At 36.9% G+C, this 20,621-nt stretch overlaps 1 protein-coding gene across 1 annotated transcript; it reads right to left on the reverse strand.

The window, feature by feature from the left end:
• Positions 1-1,486: 1,486 nt before the first annotated feature.
• LOC105395144 (serine proteinase stubble) lies at positions 1,487-13,477 on the reverse strand. Its single transcript, XM_048622148.1, has 9 exons — positions 13,176-13,477; positions 9,705-10,730; positions 8,121-8,278; positions 6,970-7,156; positions 6,373-6,511; positions 4,686-4,849; positions 4,131-4,232; positions 2,169-2,353; positions 1,487-1,656 (listed from the first exon to the last, which is right to left on the reverse strand). Exons 1-9 carry the CDS (start codon positions 13,240-13,242, stop codon positions 1,507-1,509), a joined length of 2,178 nt encoding a protein of 725 aa, XP_048478105.1. The 5' UTR covers positions 13,243-13,477; the 3' UTR covers positions 1,487-1,506.
• Positions 13,478-20,621: the final 7,144 nt, after the last annotated feature.

Here is a 20,621-nt window from a genome sequence, read left to right on the forward strand (position 1 = left end):
CTATCTATTAGATACTACTTAAAGTTTGTAGTTTTATTAGATACTTTATTACATAGGGCTGATTTTTCAATAGTCAGATAAAAGTTTTCTGAGGACTAATTCTGATGTTGTCGCATCTGAATGTGTGTATTAGACAGTGACAGCCACAATTTTATTCCTCAGATAACATTTATCTGGCCATTGAAAAATCAGCTCTTAGATACCTAATTAATTAAAATACTTTTTCATTAAATTTGATGTGTCGTCAAAAGGTTTGATGAATGCAATAAAATATTGACGGTGATTTAGTTTTATATAGATAACGTTTCGATAGTGCTTTATCAATGCATAATCCAATATGATAAATGTTAAAGTTTGTTTGTTTATCCTTCTCTCTCATATGTATATTGTATGTGGGAATATTGTAGTTATCACTGTTAGTCACCTAGAAGGTAATTTCTAGGTCTCGATATTTCAGCTTTACAAAAATGAAAACATAATAGGGAAGTAAAACCGTAATATAATTTATAAAATGTCTCTATTATAAAATCGCAGACGATAATTAAATTTATTAAAAGTGAGTACAGTGCTTATCTTAAAATAAAACTTTGTGTCACAAAATATATTAAATTACTTAGTAAAAAAAACTTTATAGGCTTTCGGGGCCCATTTTAGATCACAGTTATCTGCATATTCACGTCATGTACAATAATTACATATTATTATATTTTATTAAATTCATTATTAACTTAACTTATTTATCTTACTCGACTTTGTTCACCATACACAGTACAGTATGGGACAGAGAGACCTGACCACTGTCAGGATTGACTGTGCTACTGAGAGGGGTCAGGTTTCTCTTCATTTCCTTTCCCTATTTTTGGATGTAAAGGTACTTGCTTAATATTTTTTGTGTCTGTTACTCCTTACAACTATTATTTAAATAAATACAAATTCCCCATTTAGAACTGGGTAATAAGTAATATATAACAAATAAAAGATTATTCTAGGATCTATAACGTGTGAAATATGCAGGAATTTGTTTGTACAAATATTAACTTCACATAAGTTAATCCATAGACTACAGCCATAACACTACCACATTCACACAAGCTCCAGTCAGGGGCTATTGTAATTTAACTTGACGAAATACGAAGTTTCTGGTACTGCTGAGCTTACTAAACTAACCACGACTCATGTTATTAACCGTACCGATTACATTTTCTTTATTGAACTCAAAATTACAAGTTAATGAAACTAAGGGTCACTTTTACCAAAAGCTAAACGTATTTAAAATTGTATTTTAATTAAAAAATTTAAACACTTTTGTGCTAACTGACAGACGTTTGACGCGCGACTAAAGACGTTTAGCGTTTGGTGAAATTCCACCTAAAGCTGCGTGCGTTGGGCGTTCGTTGGGCCGGTCTGTACGCAGCTTAAGACTCCTAGCTCCCCCACTAAAATACCCTCCATATTCCATCAAGCCCCCTAAACCTCCCCCCCCCCCCCCCCTAGAACCCCACATCATCACGCAGTCTCCCTAACCACCTTCTGCAGCCACGGCACGAAGTGTGTGACCCGCGAGTAGACCCCGGGGAAGCCGGGCTCCGCGCACTTCTTGCCGAAGGAGACCACGCCGATCTGGTAGAAGTGCGTCTTGTACGTTGATTTGTTCCACTGGAAAGAGATGGAGGAGGGTTAGATAGGTGTTTAAAGCATCAACATAATCGTTATATCATCAGCCTCATAGAGTAACTTATAAACGGGAAATCAGCCCACAAGCATCCACCACATCGTTGACCTTCCTCATACAACCTCTATCGGCTCCTTGTCTAATGTCTAAGGAAGTACAATGTCTTAGTTATATGGAAAAAATTGCTCTCCATTGACAGATAGAAGTAGAAAAACATCCTTATCCTAATTTCGGACTAAAAGACCACAAATAACGTCATGAAAAAAAAAGATTCCGACGAATTGAGAACCTCCTACTTTTTTTGAAGTCGGTTAAATAAGAATGGTTGCTAGCGCCGTTTGGATTTGAACTGGACCACGCTTAGTCAGGCAATGGGATTTTTGTAGTTGTTCTCGTGTTTACGTACATAAGCTGTCTCGACAGCAGATCGGTGCGGCTTTCAGCTTTCTACGTGTTAGTTGACTCCCTAACATCAATACAAAGAGGGCAAACTCACAATAGGCTGCATCAGCGGCCCCCCACTGTCGCCTTGACACGCGTCCTTCCCGCCCATCTTGTAGCCGGCGCACAGCACGCGGTCGTCGATGGTCTGCGCCTTGTACTTCACGTACGCCGAGCGACAGAACTCGTTGCTGACCACGGGCAGTTGGAGAGCTTGGAGGTGCGATGCTGATGTGCCTCCTGCAGGGTGAATGGAAGGTATAATAATATGTCATATGTGGGGACATCTCACACACGGCCATCCGACCCAAAACGAGACAGAGCCTGTAATATTATTGATGTCAGACAACTGATCTATCTGTCTTTAAACAAATAACTGTCCTGGCCGTGAATCGAACCCGGGACCTTCGACATAGCAGTCAGGATCACAAGCCACTACACAATTCAGTTGTCACGTGAATATTTATGAAAAGTTTTTAAAATGTGCTAAGTAGATGAGGCAGAATAGATGTTTCCTATAGACATTTACTGTAGGTACTCGTAAATCAACACAAAATATAGGTAAGTACTATACAGAACAATAGATGCGGAACACATAACGTGCACACATGGCATTGATAATTGGAACCAATAGCCCGTGATGCGCATTGAGTATGAATGGTCTGGAGACGAAATAGGCAGACGTTCCCCTCTGGCGGGGTGGTAGGCCAGAAAGGCCCACCGATTTATAAAAACTAGTTGCAGTCTCAATTTTCACTAGACTCAATCTACTTGGCAAAGCGTTCGTTTCATAGAAAATGATTTGTTTACATACTAAAATGACAGCTTCAATTCATAGAATATCCGGATTCCGGATTTCATCACAGATTTGGTCATGGTTTATTGTTATTAGCTGTTTCCTAGCAACCAATGTCAAAAAAATGCAATAGTGATGTACCGGTATGTAGATATGTATTAATCGACAAAAAAGGTCATAGTTGGGAAGCGTCCGTAGTCGAATTGGCTTCAGTAATCGTAACTGATCACTGAGGTTAAGCAACAACTGACACGGTCAGCCATTGGTAGGTACAGCATGAGTTACCGATTTCAAATGGTTCTTTTCTGGACGCTTCCGTGCTTCGGACAGGACGTTAAGCCGTGGGTCCCGGTTGCTGCTTCGGCAGCAGTCGTTAAGCCCAGTCAGAGGCCGCCCGAAGGGGCGGCTTGAAAGCATCTGACCGTCGGGTTGCCCACTTACTCGACAACTTCAGTGCATTGTAGGTACTCATTCAAAAACGGCGATACGGCTCGCGACCTATCACGTGAGTATAAATGTACAGCGAAAAGCGGGTGACTTCGTTTATTAGTCATTCCTAATTAAATTTAACTATACCTAATAAATTTGAAATTAGTATTCCTAACCCATGTTCTCGAATTCATCGATAACACTTATCGATAATTGTTACATCCATTGGCAAGAAAAATGAAGACACTGTGTTCATTATTAAATGTCACTTCACGTAACCCTTATTGCTGGGAATTAAAACTCATAATGATATGTCCCATGAGACATAATCATGGTAAACGGTAAAATTTCCCCCCGCAAAAATTGGCAGACTTTTTTGTATCAAGAAAGATCGCTAAGGCGCTTCCCGAGGGTACACCCGAGTCCGCGTTGTTCTATGTTCGGCAGCGATATAATGTTCAGTGCAGTGTTGTCCTGACTGGAATCACTGTAATGATTCATTTACATGCATTATCTCCTATTTCAGAAATGAGGTGGTGGTGGTGTCATAATAAAGTCATGTTGTTTCCAACGGGAGAAATTCGTTTCAAACTAATACCAACAACAACAGAACCGTTTACATCAAGTTATTCAAAGTATAACAGCTACCGTACCACCACCGATACATTGGCAATTAACAATCCATTCGCCTGTCAAACATCTGTCGATTTCATACAAGTTATGTCATATTTGACAGGCGATGACGTTGCTTACGAATGTTCGGTGGTGGTAACCCCACAGTGCTATACTTACGGAACTCAGTGTCCCCCCAGCCCGCGATGATGGGCGTGTAGTTCTCGAAGCTCCTGGCTCTCAGCTCACTATCAGTAGGGATGCAGATCGGCTTGATCAGCGCTGAAACACAAACGACACTCAATTAACTTCTACAAATGTCTGGCTACCGGGCTGACGTACAAGTAGCTAGTAGTTGGATCTTGAATACCATCAAGGCCAGAGTATTATGGCGCTCCTTTATAGAATTCACCGTCAAAGAAACAATGATGATGATGAACTCACGTGTAAAAGCGACCTGTCGCTCCAGCAGCAGAACCCCTATGTCGTTGGTGAACCCAGTAGGACTATACTCGTCGTGTTTAATCAGCTTCTTGATTGGGATGTCTATGGGAGTGGCCTCTACACTTGTCACTCCATGCGTAGCTCCTTTGGACCTCCGACATCGTTGCTTAACATAGGTTTTACCTTCACTAGCCGCGTCTCTTGCTGCTTTAGCAATGTTTTGGCAATGGCAAAGGCCAGCAATGCAGGTTGACTGATAACAATGATGATGAGGTTCATCTTCCAACTCACGTGTAAAAGCGACCTGTCGCTCCAGCAGCAGAACCCCGATGTCGTTGGTGAACCCAGTGGGACTGTACTCATCGTGCTTGATCAGCTTCTTGATGGGGATGTCTATTGGGGTAGCGCCGTCGTCCTCTCGGGAGAGGTCCAGCTCACCGAGGCGCACTTGGTAGCTGGAAGAATTAAATAGAAAAAAGAATAAAAGATTGTACTATAAATACAAAATAATACAGCGGCCTTATTGGTTAAAGCTAACTCTGCCAGACAACCTTTGGATGGAAGAGACAATTTTGACATAATTATAATAGAAGGGTTTTCATGAATAATTAATGGTCCATCTGCTAACGTCAACGTAACGTCTAACGTAATAGCAACTTAAACTAACAATTTTAGGCGATTCTGCATCTGCATCGCATATTGATAATGTGTCGGTGGTGGTAAGTAGCAGCTTAGACCACCGGTAAATTCAGTTTTGGAAAATATTTACAGAAATGGCTGCTGGGTAGAACGAAATGACAAAGTAACAGGAAATGTAAAAGTTGAAGAATAACGGTTCATAATATTATTATTAGCTACCTTTTAAGTCATAATTTATATGTGAAAGGCTATAGGTGTACAGTACATAATGTTGGTCTATAAAAATCAAAGTCACAACTCGTATATTATCAGAAGCACACTTTGGTATTTATCATACATAATTATATTATTATATCTATTTTTATAACCCCATAATGCCTCATAATTATCGACATTTCAACAACGTTGATGTCCGTAAAATTATACAGCCCCGGAACTAATGCGGATGTAGAATAGTTTATGATAAAACTTTATAGGCACACTAGATTATAGTATTACTATAATCTATGTATGTAAATCTGCATAATGCATGCCCTCCATCTCGCTAAAACGGCGACCTTAGACGAGATATTTGTATGTAGTTGAGTGAATAATGAGTAAATAATTGCCAAGGAAGAAGTGTTATTTATATGGGTAATATGGGTATGGCACTTTTTTGGAGAGTCCTATGTAAAAATGTATTTACGCAAGCCAACGGTTACTCGTGTTTTGGCATATCATATTTTATTCCGACTGGTTCGATAATTATTATAATCATATAGTAATACAGGAAAAACTAGATACAAATTCATAAGAGGATGGTCAACAATACAATAAACTATGTGCTATGTTATCAACTGTATAGCAGAAGGCTATGTACGTATAAATAAAGTGTAAAAAGTGACGTAGAATCACCGGACTATAACCGGTTCCTTGTTGATAACATAAAGATTGTATTTGCATAACTATTAACTAACATGACTGGTTAGATTGGTGATCATCTGCCTTTTTTTGTATTTTTCGACTTCTGGTAGTACATATTCGGGTTAAATCATCAACGACAGCTAAATGAAAAGTATCAGGCAATCATAAGCCACATACAGGTTTTTCTTCATGGACGTGCAAAGAAGAGAAAATTTAAATTACCAGGCTACCATAAAACATACAGGTCTTTCTCCCTGATCAACAGTTAGTGATCCGCATTCAACACAGTAACTGCGAAGAAGAGAAAATTAAAATTACCAGGTTACCATATCCCATACAGGTGTTTCTCCCTGCCAAGTATGCAACAGGCCACAGTCAGTACATGCACTCTCGGAGAAAGAAAGCAAAAAGTACCAGGCAACCATAACCCACTTACAGGTCTTTCTCCCGTCCATGTATGCAGTGGGCGGCCGTCAGCACGTGCTTGGAGGTGATGAGGGAGCCGCCACACAGCCAGCGGGGCTCCGGGCTGCGGCGCTGGCGGTACCCGAGTAGCGCCATCCAGGGGAAGTCACCTGTGTACCAGGAGATTAGGTGTTGAAGGAGGTAATAATGTAGAATTAGCGTGTAGTGTGCAACTGTGCAATGCAGTACACAGTACTTTGTTGATGAATACTTATGTTTAAAGACTTTAAAGTGAAGGTTTATGTTTAAACCACTACGCGTCGTAAGTATTTTAGTGGTTACAAAAACTTGACCATTTATTTGTTTGGTTACGCAATGTGATGTCCAGCATTAGCTGCTGCTTACTTACTATACCAAGCTAGGCTTATATTTTATGATGAATATGCAATTTTTATCCAGTCCACAAAATTATCCTGGGATCGGACCGGCGAACATAGATAGGTACTTACTTAGAAAGTTGGATTAGGAAGGCCGAGGACAGAGTTCTGTCATGCTGTTTCGGATAGACCTATGAGCAGCAGATGACCATGATACATGAATAAGTACTGATTTATTTAATTTCCCTCACCAAGTTTAGCCGGTTTCCCTCCCACCACTCTACCCAGAGAAGCATCAGAAGACCCACAGACAGGAGGGTCCGGGAACCCTTCGAACGGCTGCTCGGGCTCGGGGGGCGTGTCGGGGGTCGCGGGGGTCACCGGGGGCGCGGGGGACGACGGCGGCGCGTCGGGGATCGCTGATGCTGGACAGCATACCTGCAGACGTAGGCATTAATGTAAATATTACTGAATTAATTAATAATTTTGTTATGTAGATAGGTATAAGTATTTCAGTTTCTCAATATAGACAATCCTCTAATAGCCTATCGAACTATCAATCACTTTCTCAACATCAGCAAAGGATAACTGGTAGAGAATGCTACTAGCATTAAGTTCGCCTTTGTTGTCACAAATTAATTTTGTGCAATGAAACAAAACAACAAAACACTTTGTACTAATGTACTCCCTTGCGGGGTAGCCAGAGATTTTGTGCAATGAAGAATTTAATAATAATTATAATAATGACGCTAATTTTAAATTATTTGATGAGAGAAGAAACAGAGATAAACTGATAGATAGTAGTAGCATGTAGTTAGTACCGTACTTATCTATTTGTAAGTATAATAATGAAAGTACTGTACTAAATAAGTACTTAATTAAAATTTGTAAAAATATTTGCATCTTATGGTCACTGAGAGAACGCAAGGTAGCTAAGGAAAACCCAGTTAAATAACGTAAGGTCGTTTAGCGCCTGCCGAGTCTACTAACTCGGGTCAATAACTTCAGAGAGGTCAACTGCTTCCGTTTGTATAGACCTTACTGAGAATAATATGAGATTTATATGGACTTTTCCAAGTTTAGTGCTTTAATTACCTTGTTGATGTAATCAAATAGCCATTGATGGTAAGTTAATAACGTTTTTGTAAAGCTCTAACCATCACAATTTGAATTGAATAAAAACACTGTCTACTCATATATCTCCTAAGTCTGATAATTTTTAATTGCGAAAGTGGTAATGAATAGGAGTCCTATCTACTAAAAAAGCTAATATTTAGCTTAAAATTAAATGTGCACTACCCCAGGTGCCGCTTACTTTCACCACTGATATTCATAATTATGCTGAACAACATTAATTTAAACATAGCTTTTACTACTATTTTAACCAAACTCCTCAACCCACCTTAGGATTGCTTCCCTGGAAGCCGCAATGGGCTCGTCTTAACAGCTGTACAGCAGCCGGGTTGGTCTGAGCTTCCTTCAGCAGAGACACGTACTGCCAGCAGTTGGAGATGGCTGTGCAAGTCCCGAAGCCCCCGTCTACTGTCGTGCACGAGTCGGCTGTAAGGAAAGAACGGGTAATCATTAGAAATGGGCAATTAAGTTACCTGAAACGGCATTATCATGAGCCAATAGAAGTTGATGTTCTACATAGGCTTTTCCCAAAATGCCTCATAAAACACTGTCCCTGGCTTTCCTCGTCCAGCCACTACCGGCTTCTTCTTCATTAATGCACTGGAAGTGAGCCAGTAATAGCGAAATCGCAAGTGTTTGCCATAAAAAAGTACATAGTAAATATTTATCTAAGTTTTTCATTTTGTTAAAATTTAGACCCGCTGAGACGACATGATTGTATTATTTTATGGTATGGTGTAGATGCATTAAGTAAGTACTTACGTTTAAAAGGTAAGCATACAACTTACTTACCATGTTGTTTCTGTTAATAAGTATGTATGTGTGTAGTTGTTAGCACTTCATGAATCAATGTTTATTAAATGATGATGTGACTAGAAGCTGTAAGAACGTAGAGGTAGAAACTAAGAATTCTAATTTGATAACTTTACGCGATTACGCCCTTAGTAACTATATAGTGTATAAGTTCCTATTTTTACCGATTTGCTAATCAACCAATTCATATTGATTACTTTCAGGGCAAGAGTCAGTTCGGTCCAGGTCTAAGACCTTGATGACCATCACGTATTCTAGTTAAAGGTCAGTAGACACCGCTATCTGAATAGTAATGTTATACTCGTAGTCATCGTCACCTTACTGATCAATAAGAAGATTCCGCTTTTTTACATTTGTTTCCATATAATATCATCATCATCAACGATTTCCCATGCTATTCAGTCTGGGGTCTACTAACTATTTGCCTACCTATAAGCACGGTGTAAAAACTGTTTTATTGATAATTTCTGAATAAAGTGTTTTTGTTGCACTGCAAATGCCGCTGCCGTCTTTGTAAACACTTTTTAGGTTCGAATTTATCCTTGAGTTGAAGTCATTTTAGATTCTTGTAAGCCAGTAATGTGTTCAGGTTTTTTATTATCATACTTATGTGTGGAAGTAGTTTTTTGACGTTGTGTACTTGTGTTACATGGGTGAAATATACCTAAGTATACCTATGAGAAAATCATAATTTAAATAATTATTGGTTATATTCGTGGGATGCAGCGTCTTAAATTATTTAAGTAACTACTCTTGATTTTCCTTTCTGGGAGAGACAAATTATACTGAGATACTTTAATAAAATAAGAGAAGTTAGCTTTTAATAGTAAGTAAAAAACTTTTCCATTTCATATACCTACTTAGTAGATTCTCGATTGTACAATAAGTATACTTGTCTAATTATGGATCCTACAGAAATGTTATTCATGCATTCCAGCTAAACATATATCTATAGTAGTTATTAAAATGTATGATGAATGCAAGTTTTAAAGACACCCATAGCCCAAAAACAAAAAAAAAACAAATTCAAAATATTTACGGAAATGATTGAAATTCACTGCACTCTTTGGCGCTGGAGTCAGTTCCGGTAGACCAGTGGTGGTCTTTGGCCTGGAAGTCGCAGGTTTGACTCCCGGTAGTGGTTCGAAGGCAGGGAACCCTATCGCGTCATTATCTTGAGGGACCGGTGTCAGTTCTTGAAGACCAGGTGTGATTTTCGGTGCTTCAGTGAACGATTGGAATCCATCTGGAGTGAAATCTGGCATATATGGAGTAGTTGACAGAGGACTGAATGTTGGGAAGGCATTGGTATCCGCAACAGGGGTTAACTCTTGGGGACCACTGGTGGCTAGAGGAGCGAAGGTAAAGGCCGGTGACTCAGCAGGTTTGTCGAAAGCTGGGAACCCTACTGCCCCATCTTCTTTAGGCACTGGTGTGAGTTCTGGTAAAGCTGTCGTTGAGTATATTTGGTTGGTGTTGTTAGGAGTTACTGGTGAGACACCGAAAGAATTGGCAATATCAGGCACTGGAGTCAGCTCAGCTAGTCCTGTGTTAGTTTGGCCATTAGGAAGAATAAGTTCCCCATGTCTGTCTTCGAACTTTGGTATTTCATCGACTATTTCTTTGTTTGGTCTGTATTGATTATTGTTACCAAAACCACTGTTTTCTTGGGAGTTTTGCATGATTCCATAGGTATAGCCATCTGGATTTGCATTGGGATAGTTCTGTGGTACATTTGGAACATTTTGGTAGCCATATTGGTTATTACTTTGATAGCCATAATTTCCAGGTGGTTGATAGTTAGGATCGTATTCAGGTCTGTATTGGTTGAATCCGTTGTTATTTGGTCTTCCGTAAGCATCGTATTGGTTGTAATAAGGGTTGTCTTGCACTGGTCTTCTGTTACTGAAGGGGAATACATATTGGCTTCTCTTTGGCTCGTATTGGTCTAAGTGTAGAATGGTGGACAGTCGTCTCACTGTGTCCGGCACAAAGTTTGAGACACTCTGGTCATTGTTACTCGTATATCTTCTCCCGTCTTCTGCTCTTCTTTGGTTAAAGAATCCTAGAGTATATTAAATTTCTTATTAGATTGGTTTTGAAGATATTATTATATTACTTAGTTTGTTTTGGATTATGAAATGGGTGGTTACTGCTTTTCTTTCTCAACCTACAGTTATGTTAGTAAAAATTTCGAATGGATACTTTGAACTACCATTTGTTGTATTTCGATATTCAAGAGGTATTCGTAAATTAAATACATTTAGGTACAGTAAAATTCCATACACAATACTATAAGTGCCAACATTCAATAATGGAGCTATTGTTAAGAATGTGAATACATTGAGGAAAATTTTATGTAAGTACGAGCATAACTACATACTTCTATGATATTTGTGCAAAATCTATAAAAAACATATAATGTACCATGTACCACTAATGTATAATGGAATCATTGTTATGTAGTTAAAACTGCATTGTTAAATATAACATGAGTTCTCAATAACATAATTAAGTATCAATCATAGGTACTTTTATAAATATTTTGTAAAGATATTATATGCATTTATAGGTAGGTACATGCATAAGTAAGTACTAAGCGTTTGCGCATAAGCGATTTTTTGCGAGCAAATAAATTTTGTAACAGGAAATGTAAAATAACGAATGAAGTTCTTCAGAATAAGATGGAAATCTGAAAGATCGGTCGCAACTATTGTACTGTGCAGTCTCATTCATAAGTAGTTATATAAAACCTATAAACGTATGTTTTTTTTACATTTTTAGTGGCAAATCAACAAAATCAGTCCAGATCCTTTTTTATATTTGATGTATTATTAGCAGTCGTGTATGAAATTAGGTAGGTACGTTCAAATAATTGCTAATGAAGGGGAAGCCCCATTGACCGAAAGGTAATTTAAAAATATAATTTTAGAATCACAATGTGCCAGATCCATTATTATTTATAACCAGAGGTTATATTATGAGTAGTTACTTACTACTTATGAAAATGTGGAATTTTATCTGATTTTTCCCGTCGTCAGATGATTTTGTCTCGCGTATGTAGTACATATTATATAGGGTACAGATGAGAACCGAACAGCTATTAGCTTAACTACATGTTCTTCAAACCAAACCACCTTCCCTAAGAAATATAGTACTCACAAATCACATTTATTCTTCATTTCAAAATTCCACAGTGGGTTTGAAATTTATTTTAACGTTTGGAAAATGAAACCGTTTTATCACTTGAATGCATGAAGTTAAAAAGTCTTAGGGTGCTTACATAGAGAGACTGGGTTCCCTGTATCTCCCCGTACCGGTAACCTGCAGTTTATCTTTCTGCTAGAGCATTTTCCGGTTTTAAATCTCTCAGTGAGCGCTTTCGCATACCCTGATTAGGTAGTTACCAGTACGGGTAGATACAGGGAACCCGATTCTTTATGAAGCACCCTAACAACAACAATGAACCTACTACCAATAACGCCAATCGCTTAATTTGAAGTTCGCAGGTATAAATTTTACAGTAGGTACATGCCTAATTATGAGTTAAAGATATTTAGAGGAAGCACTAGGGATCTCTTTTGCTGCCTGTGCAGTCCAACTATAAAGTCCTGACAATAATGAGTGCGATTTTGCGAAGACTTTTTATAATTGCCAGTTACTTACTTACATTATTTAAAAAAAAACGATTGATAACATATTTTTAACGGATTTGTCCTTAAATAATTATACTAGATGATTGCATTTGGTCTTTAACAATTAGCTAGGATCCACTTCCATTTTCAGAACTTTATAGTTGTACTGTAACTTATCTACCTACTTAGTAACTTTCCGGTTTTTAGTTTAGGGAATGGCCGGGATCAATGGAATGTGTGTAAGGTTATCGCGGTCCAGCATTGACCCACTGAGATCTGCCTCGTGTTTACATTTTTATTGGCATTGATTGTTTTATTAAAGATTTCTTTAAAATATTTTATTAAGTGTATGAAAATTTGTGAAGAAGGTTCGTACAGTAGATCTAATCGCTGAAAATTATATATATCCTCTATCACCTCGATCCGTTTGATCCAATATTTTCTTGGACATCATGTATATTCTAGCATAATATAATCTGTGCAGTCCGCGAGATGTCTACAATTCTTAGTTCATTCTTTCAGCACGGTGATAAAGCCGTTCATGTACGCATACTAACGCAACCCTTACTGAATTTACGGACAATCAAAATACTAGAGATTTAAAACTTAATTTAAAATTGGTGAAGTGCCTAAGCGGTGTAAACAAATTATAAGCGCTCTGTCGCGCTGTGTAAACTGTGAACGCTAAAACCGGCAAAAAGTTAAGAGGAGAAGCTTAAATGCTAAAGTACCTGTCTAATACGAATCAGGTTTAAGAGTTTCAGTAGATAGGATTTCCCTATGTTGAATGGTTTTACTATCTACACTGTTATTAAGCAGATGAAGTCACATTATATGATGATATTTTAATAACAACTTGAATACACTTCACTCACCGAACTGACAAAACACAACACTAAAACACAGACACACACTCAAAAACAAACACCAAAAATCCGCCATGTTACAAAAAACTAAACGTCTCTCGCCAGCCAGCACTGTTCCTACACTGTTTATTAGCAAACAGGTTTCGAAGGAGGTTGTTATCTTTTTTTGTGAAGTGTCAAAAAAGTTGGAAACTCTTTGGTCGCTGGTGGTGTAGGTACTGGCCGGCTAGACGCCGCGGGTGGGTATATGAAGATATGAGTTTAGCGAGCGAGGCTAACGCGTCATATTGACCAGCCACTCGGTCAAGAACTATCTGACCTTAGCCGAGGGTACACTTTATCTGGTCGATATCGTCATACGATTCGAAGATCGTCTGTGAATCAATGCGGTACTTTAAGGGAAGATAATTCAGTTTTTTGGTGACGTCATTTAGTAAGCTAAGCTTGCATGCAATATTCGAGTGATGCAGAGATTCACAAATTGAAATTGGTATTTTATATTATAATTATTACTTACCCTATTTATTAGGTTACGGATGAATCTAATGCAATTAAGTTTATCTGATACATAGTGGGAGCCAATACATAAACTGAAAACATAACGTACTCTGTACGATACCTTTACTAATGCATATTTTGAATATAAATCATATAGGTATATAGGTACTAGGTACCTAACTACTTAATTACATAAATGATGTAATAGGTACACGAGCGTGTGTTTTATTTACTAATTAGCGTTATTTATTTACACACACACACATACACACACACACACACTCACACACACACACACACACTTAGTTATATATTACTTGTACCCTACAGCTATTGTTCCTACTCTTAATTATTTCTTAACCTTGTTTGTCATAACTTTCTTGCATAACTTTTGATATACTTTTAGGTTGTATCTTTGTTAGCACGGTGAGTGACCGCTGATCCTCATCGTACAGGTTTTTACCTAGTTTGGGAATCAGGGGACACGATTTAAGCATATTCTGTACAGCCTATACTTATTTTATGAACCTTTGTAAGATTGTTCCTTTTCTTATGTTTTTGGCTTTGAAATAAATAAATTTATTTATTTATTTATTTATTTATTTATTTATTATTACCTAGGATTCACTCATGTAAGTAGCTATATTTTTTGCTTGTATGCATCGATCTAATATGGTGGGTACATGAGTCTCATTTACGTATTTAATTAACAACAGGAACGTTAAAAAGCCTCAGAAATATGTTGGTGATTCCGTTACTGAACATATAGTTTTTTATGGTAGGTAATAAAATATAGGATCAGAGTTCCATGAACAAAAAGTAAAAACAAACCTTATTCTAAGTCTGAGTTGTCTTATAGGTAATTTGATAATATCTTCGCTGTAGCCAATTAGATAATAATTATTATGTAAAGTTTATTGTAAACAAATAAGTACTTAAGTACTAACAAATAATTATGATTTATTTCTAATGCATGGAAAGAGGAATTCCCTTGTATGTTGGAAATGATTATTTGTTTGTCAGCAACTCAGCACTCAGATAATGAGATATTTGTTCCATTGAAGAACCTTTCATTATCAAACCGGAACAATGTTAAGTAGTGTGGTAAAACCATGTACATTATTTTATTATTGCTATGAACCTTATGGATATTAAGGGAATCTGGTACAGTAGCTATGATGCTTTTAGAAAACTTATTTTTTAAATAGCATTGTGATTGCCAAATTCATTGATTTTGAGAATTCATATCGCTAAACGCATTTTATAAATTCCAAACACTAATTTAATTATTCTTAAGGCTGCGTTTCCAGTAGGCTAACTGTTAGCCCGTTCTAGCCGAGTGTATAGAGTGAGCGCAAAACTAGCAAACTGTGAATAAGTTGCATACTAAACCGATACGCTACATTGGTTGACTGTGAACAGTTTACCTACTAGGAACGCAACCCTTACCTTGTATTCCCTCCTGCCCTTCTACAATCTTCTGCGGTCGTGGTCGCTTCCCCCTATTCTTCTTTATCTTCGTCACAATCTTGTACTTATTATTGACAGTCCCATACGCCTGGCCGGGAGCGTAGCCTTTCTTTCCTACCGTCACGTTGTAGACATTCAGCTTCTTATAATTCGGGTAGCCATGAGTCACCACGTATGTAGGCTTATGTACCGGGTGATAATGGCAAGGGTTTTGATGGTGGGAAGGCATCTTCTTGTAGTTATGGCCATAGTTGTGCCCGTAAGCGTGGTCATGGCAGTCATGGCCATAGCCATAGCTGTAGTCTGGTGTATGGCCGTGCCCGTAAGAGTGCTCGTGGCCATAGCCAGGATTGTGGCCGTGGTGATCGCTGCCATGGTCATGGCCATATAGATGTTCAAGCAGCGTTGCGTAGGCTTCGTAGAACTCAGGGGGATGGGTCGGGGTGGGGGGCTTGTATATAAGGGGGGTGTGGAGACATCTGTGATGGCTCTGAGCCAGGATTAAAAGGACAGGAAAGGCCTGGATTATGGAGCATACTGTATCACCGCTTATTGTCATTTTGGTTCACTTTTCACGTTTTTTTTCTTTTTGCTTGAGATAGTTCGAAACACTTTTTATGTTACAGCGTGTTACCCATGAAAAATATATATTAGAACTGCTATTAAAATTGAAAGTAGTATGCAGTGAAATTGGGTTATCTGAACATCAATTATACGTTGTTACAACACAAATACAATTATGTTTGGAAATTTTGTCATTTAGATTTTATCTGGAAGGTTGGTCGAAATTGATCTACTTACCTAATATGCACCAATTTCCAAAAAAAAATTATTTTAGTCGCTCTTTTAAAATTTATAAAAACTACACGTAAACTTCTTCAAATGAAATTTTATTTTAAAACACTTCTCAAACATTCTCGAAATTAAATGTGATCGATTGATTGGTCATACATAATCCGTATTAAATTACCATATGCAATAGCTATCCTTGTCCTACAAATATAGTGCTTTCATATACCCTTCATATTACATTGATTCATCCCATCGAGGATTTCCCTTAGCTATAAATATTGTAATTATGGTGCAAGATGCACTTTAGTGGTCTTCGGATTTACCAACTTTCACCCCTAGTCATATTTAATTATGGTTTAAAATTATGGCACAGTATGAAACGATGCAGTGTATGTGCTGTGCAGTTCGGTAGTTCTGAGTAGCCACCTTATGCTTATCGGTTCATTGCACGTAACACATCACTGAACCATAATATGACTGTGTTGAACAATTAACGGCATTTTACAAATTGAAGGTAAATTGAGTCATTGTACGCATCTAGTGATTATGTACATGTACTCTTCGGTAAATAGGTGTATTATGTAAAAGCGACATCTCAATGCGATCACGGCCGCACCGGTCGGGAAACCGGTGTCCGGTCCGATTTGAAGGTTGAATCGAATCGAGTGATATAAATAAAATTAAATTCGGTCGGTAATACTTATGTAGGTACTAGTGATTTTACTATTTAGGTTTGTGGCAGGAAGTGGTGCCTAAGTTCACTGTTTAACATAAGAAAATCGTAATATGAAAATGATTTGCACTGCCAGATATTGCAAAAAAATCATGTATGTCACACATATCCTGGATCCTGTACTAGCACATAATTCTCAAGACATTCATAATATTTACCATTTCATCGGAAACAGATCCAAATCCTGTTGAGTAATCGATCAAGTACAAAAGTATGTAAGTATATTAGAATAATTAATAAATAATTAATAATTAATAAATTAGAATAATTACATTTTATGTTATATTACTGATGTTACTTTCAATAAGATTTTGATTTTAATGGTACCCCGAGATACGGGCAAAGCCTAGTTCGGGGGCCCCTGTTCATTTTGTGATTTTAAATGTAAGATGTGCGCAAGAATACTTTTTGTTTTGTAAAATTTGATTTAAATTTTACTTAGGTATTATGTGTTTTATGTGCAAATAAACAATTTTTACTTTTACTTTACTATATTTATAGATCAGTTTTATATCCTTGACAATATTTAAGACATGAGACAAGCGTCGTTTCCCGCCATCTTGGTCTACTTCCGGTAAGTTCCCGCTTTAATTTCCATAGACATTAAACCACAGATTCGGAATGGTCTGTGTTTCGGAGAAAAAAACGGTAAGCGAGGTCGGTGTTCTGACCTTTTTGCGCCTTTTTGTAGGTTTCTACGTGTGAATGACGTCATTAGTAACTTTTAGAGTACTTAGTTTATAATTATGAATATAATTATCAAGACTGCCAAGCAAGCAGAATGAAATAGGTAGATGAGTGATAGAATTTATTTAAACGATATAGAATGTACTTAAGGTCTACTCGTTGAGTATTCTAAGTAGCTTCTATCACTCGCTAGCAGATCATAAATGAAAGTGTTTGCGCTGGGGGTGCATACTTATCTCCTTTGTTCACTGTACGTATTATGTACGTCACCATGACAAAATCAAACACAACTATTTGTCAAATCAATAACGAACGTTCTAGCACTGAATCACTGGTTTTTATGCATTCTCATTCCCTGTGACATTGTATGTGGTATAGTTTCCAAGAATTTGTGTTTAGAAAACAGTTCCGGTTCCGGTTTTGTGTTTTATAAAGCCTCTGACGGACTATACAAATATCTCGTTACGTTTATAATGTCCCTACATGTTAGGACTTCATAAATTGAATAGGGTATTTTAGGGTACCTTATATATTTGATGCTAAAATTATTACTTATATGCTTCTTACCGGATTCAGGAGGGCTAGCACGGGGCGCAATTACATAAGACGTGACAAAATAAGTTATGCTCGCAGGAAACAAAACAATTTAAACAATTTAGTAAGTACTCTTTATATCTAAGTATTTTTACTGTTTTAACTATCTCTGTACGACTGCTCGACTGATATCATTTATGTTGATAATTAAGTTTACTGCAGCAGAGATCTAGGTATGAAGTCACATTAAATATATAAATCATGCATAGTAAGGAAGTCGACAAAACAATGGACCACTAATGTAATTATTATAGTTAGGAGGTATACCTACGTTACCTACTATCGTACTACCTACCTTATATAAATTAATAATACCACGAGGATTATTAAAATAGCCATAGTTTTGATGATTCCAGTAGACAATAATGTTACCAGTGTAGATCGATGATAAAAAACTATGTCGTTTTTGTAATAGGAGTATAACAGTAACACTAGTGTAATAGTATATAAGTAATAAGATAGATATATAGATACATTGACCAGAGTTCGGTTTCTTCAATGATAAAATGCTATACTCAGTAGGTACCTAAAAGAGCTTAATAACTTTGGTAGGTACTATAGCTCACTAGTAACCTATACATCAAAGTGCGCATAAATATTACGATGGTAGGTAATTTTATATAATTTACCATCGATTTGAGTCAAATTACATTGATAAATAACAATAAATACTAACATCAAGTTAATTTTATTGTTTACTTTAAATTGATTGACCAACTGCATAGTTTCATCCTTATATCTTTAATTTTATGTAAGAACGTAGAATAAAACGTATGTTTACGTTGGTTTACGTCTATTATGGTATAAAGGTGTGATATCCTATTAATTTGTTTGTACCTATCCTATATGTACACTTAGCTTTACTGTGAAAATATTCATAAAACTTGAATTTTCAACTCACGCGTTGAACTCTTTTGTATGGAAAAAGTGGCGGAAGTGTGTTTCAAAGATACACGAAATATTTAAAGACCGAAAATTTTAATCAACCAGTCTGATAATTATTTCCTCGCCATTACACTATATGTAGTTTTTGAACTCTCTTCAATCCAGGTATGTACCGTATTATAATAACTCTTTTTATAAAGCCCATAATGTTTAAATAATATGGTTCATGAGCTACATACTTGAGAGCTTATGAACCATATTATTTTCGATTCAGCTCTTGGTCTTTTTCTTATAATTATCCAGGATATGTACCTACCTACCATAATAACAGTTGTGGTAATCATACTAAGGCACAACCCATCACGTCTCCACTGCTGGGGCACGGGTCTCCTTCCAATGAAGAAGGTGTTTTAGTCCTTGTCTACCACCATGGCCTAGTGCGGGTTGGTGGACTAAGGCTAAATTCAAACATATTACTTATAGCTTTTGTATCACCTCTTGGGTCCACGGTACATATTAAGTATGAATGGTTACCCGAGTCCGCGTTGTTCTATGACGGTAAAGCCAACAAAACTGAGGTGCAGTCAACAAAATAAATTCGTACATACAAGATTAGTAGGTACTACTTTAAGACATAGGTAGATAGAACTATGAGAGCTCAAACATAGTGGTTCCCACGTTTTGGTTTATTGAAAAAATAATAAAAACGAAATGAAATTGAAAATGGTCGTTTTTGATTCAATCAGAATGTCTATTTCATGGACTATTGCCGGTAGTTTTAGGTACAAAAACTATAATACAGACTTTAAATAGTTATGTAATATTACATTCAATAGACTATGGCTATAGTTTACATGTAATTACTTAATTAAGCTAATTATATATTTACATAATACCTAACTACATACATTATTTACAGTATGACTAAGTAGTTTACCTAATAGTAAGTATTGACTACAAGGCAAATCATGGCTTCATATTTCATATTTACATAGTATTTATAATTTTAAGCAATACATATCTAAGTATCCAAAATTAAATACAATATTTAATGGAACGCCTAAGTAGCACTGTAGTACAGTCGGGGCAAACAAAGCTGACCCCTCTTAGATGAGTCAGGTTTCTTTGACCCAGAATAAATAACTGATCCTCTAAGAAAACTGAAAAATATTTGTTACTTTGATTTGATAATCATCCGGTTGACTGAAATGAGGATTGGGCACTGTATGGAGTATCAGATGATGATGGTGATGATAAGGATGGCACAAAAACAAATAAGTTGTAATCATGATGTTGCTTTAGAGCTAATTTCTCACCGATGCTTTAAGTACCTATGGATGAAATTTTTGGATGGTGAAACCTACATTTCTAATTAGATTATATAGACCTTATTTTATTACTCATCCATTATTATTATTATGACGGATTGTATGAAACTAGTGAATTTTATTTTCATGATACAAGAAAATATTAACAATAATTTTAGTAAACAATCTGTCATTTGAATGTTCATATTTTTTATCACAATCATCATCATCTATATCCAAAGCACTTTTGACATCAAACTTAACTTGTATTTTAAATTTTGCTGTGTTTTACTTTATTAGTAGGTATGTTATGTCTGTTATGATGCTACTCAACTAGTCCCTTATGTAGGACATGTAAGGAAGTAGATGAAACGGTTGAACATATTCTGTTAGCTTGTCCACCTACTACAGAAACAAGATTATCTATTCTTGGACCAACAGAGCGCCTATCTCAGCTATGACAACATCCAGGCTAGCTGCTCCAGTTTA

This window comes from Plutella xylostella, chromosome 7 (assembly GCF_932276165.1).
Source record: "Plutella xylostella chromosome 7, ilPluXylo3.1, whole genome shotgun sequence".
Classification (NCBI taxonomy): Eukaryota; Metazoa; Arthropoda; class Insecta; order Lepidoptera; family Plutellidae; genus Plutella; species Plutella xylostella.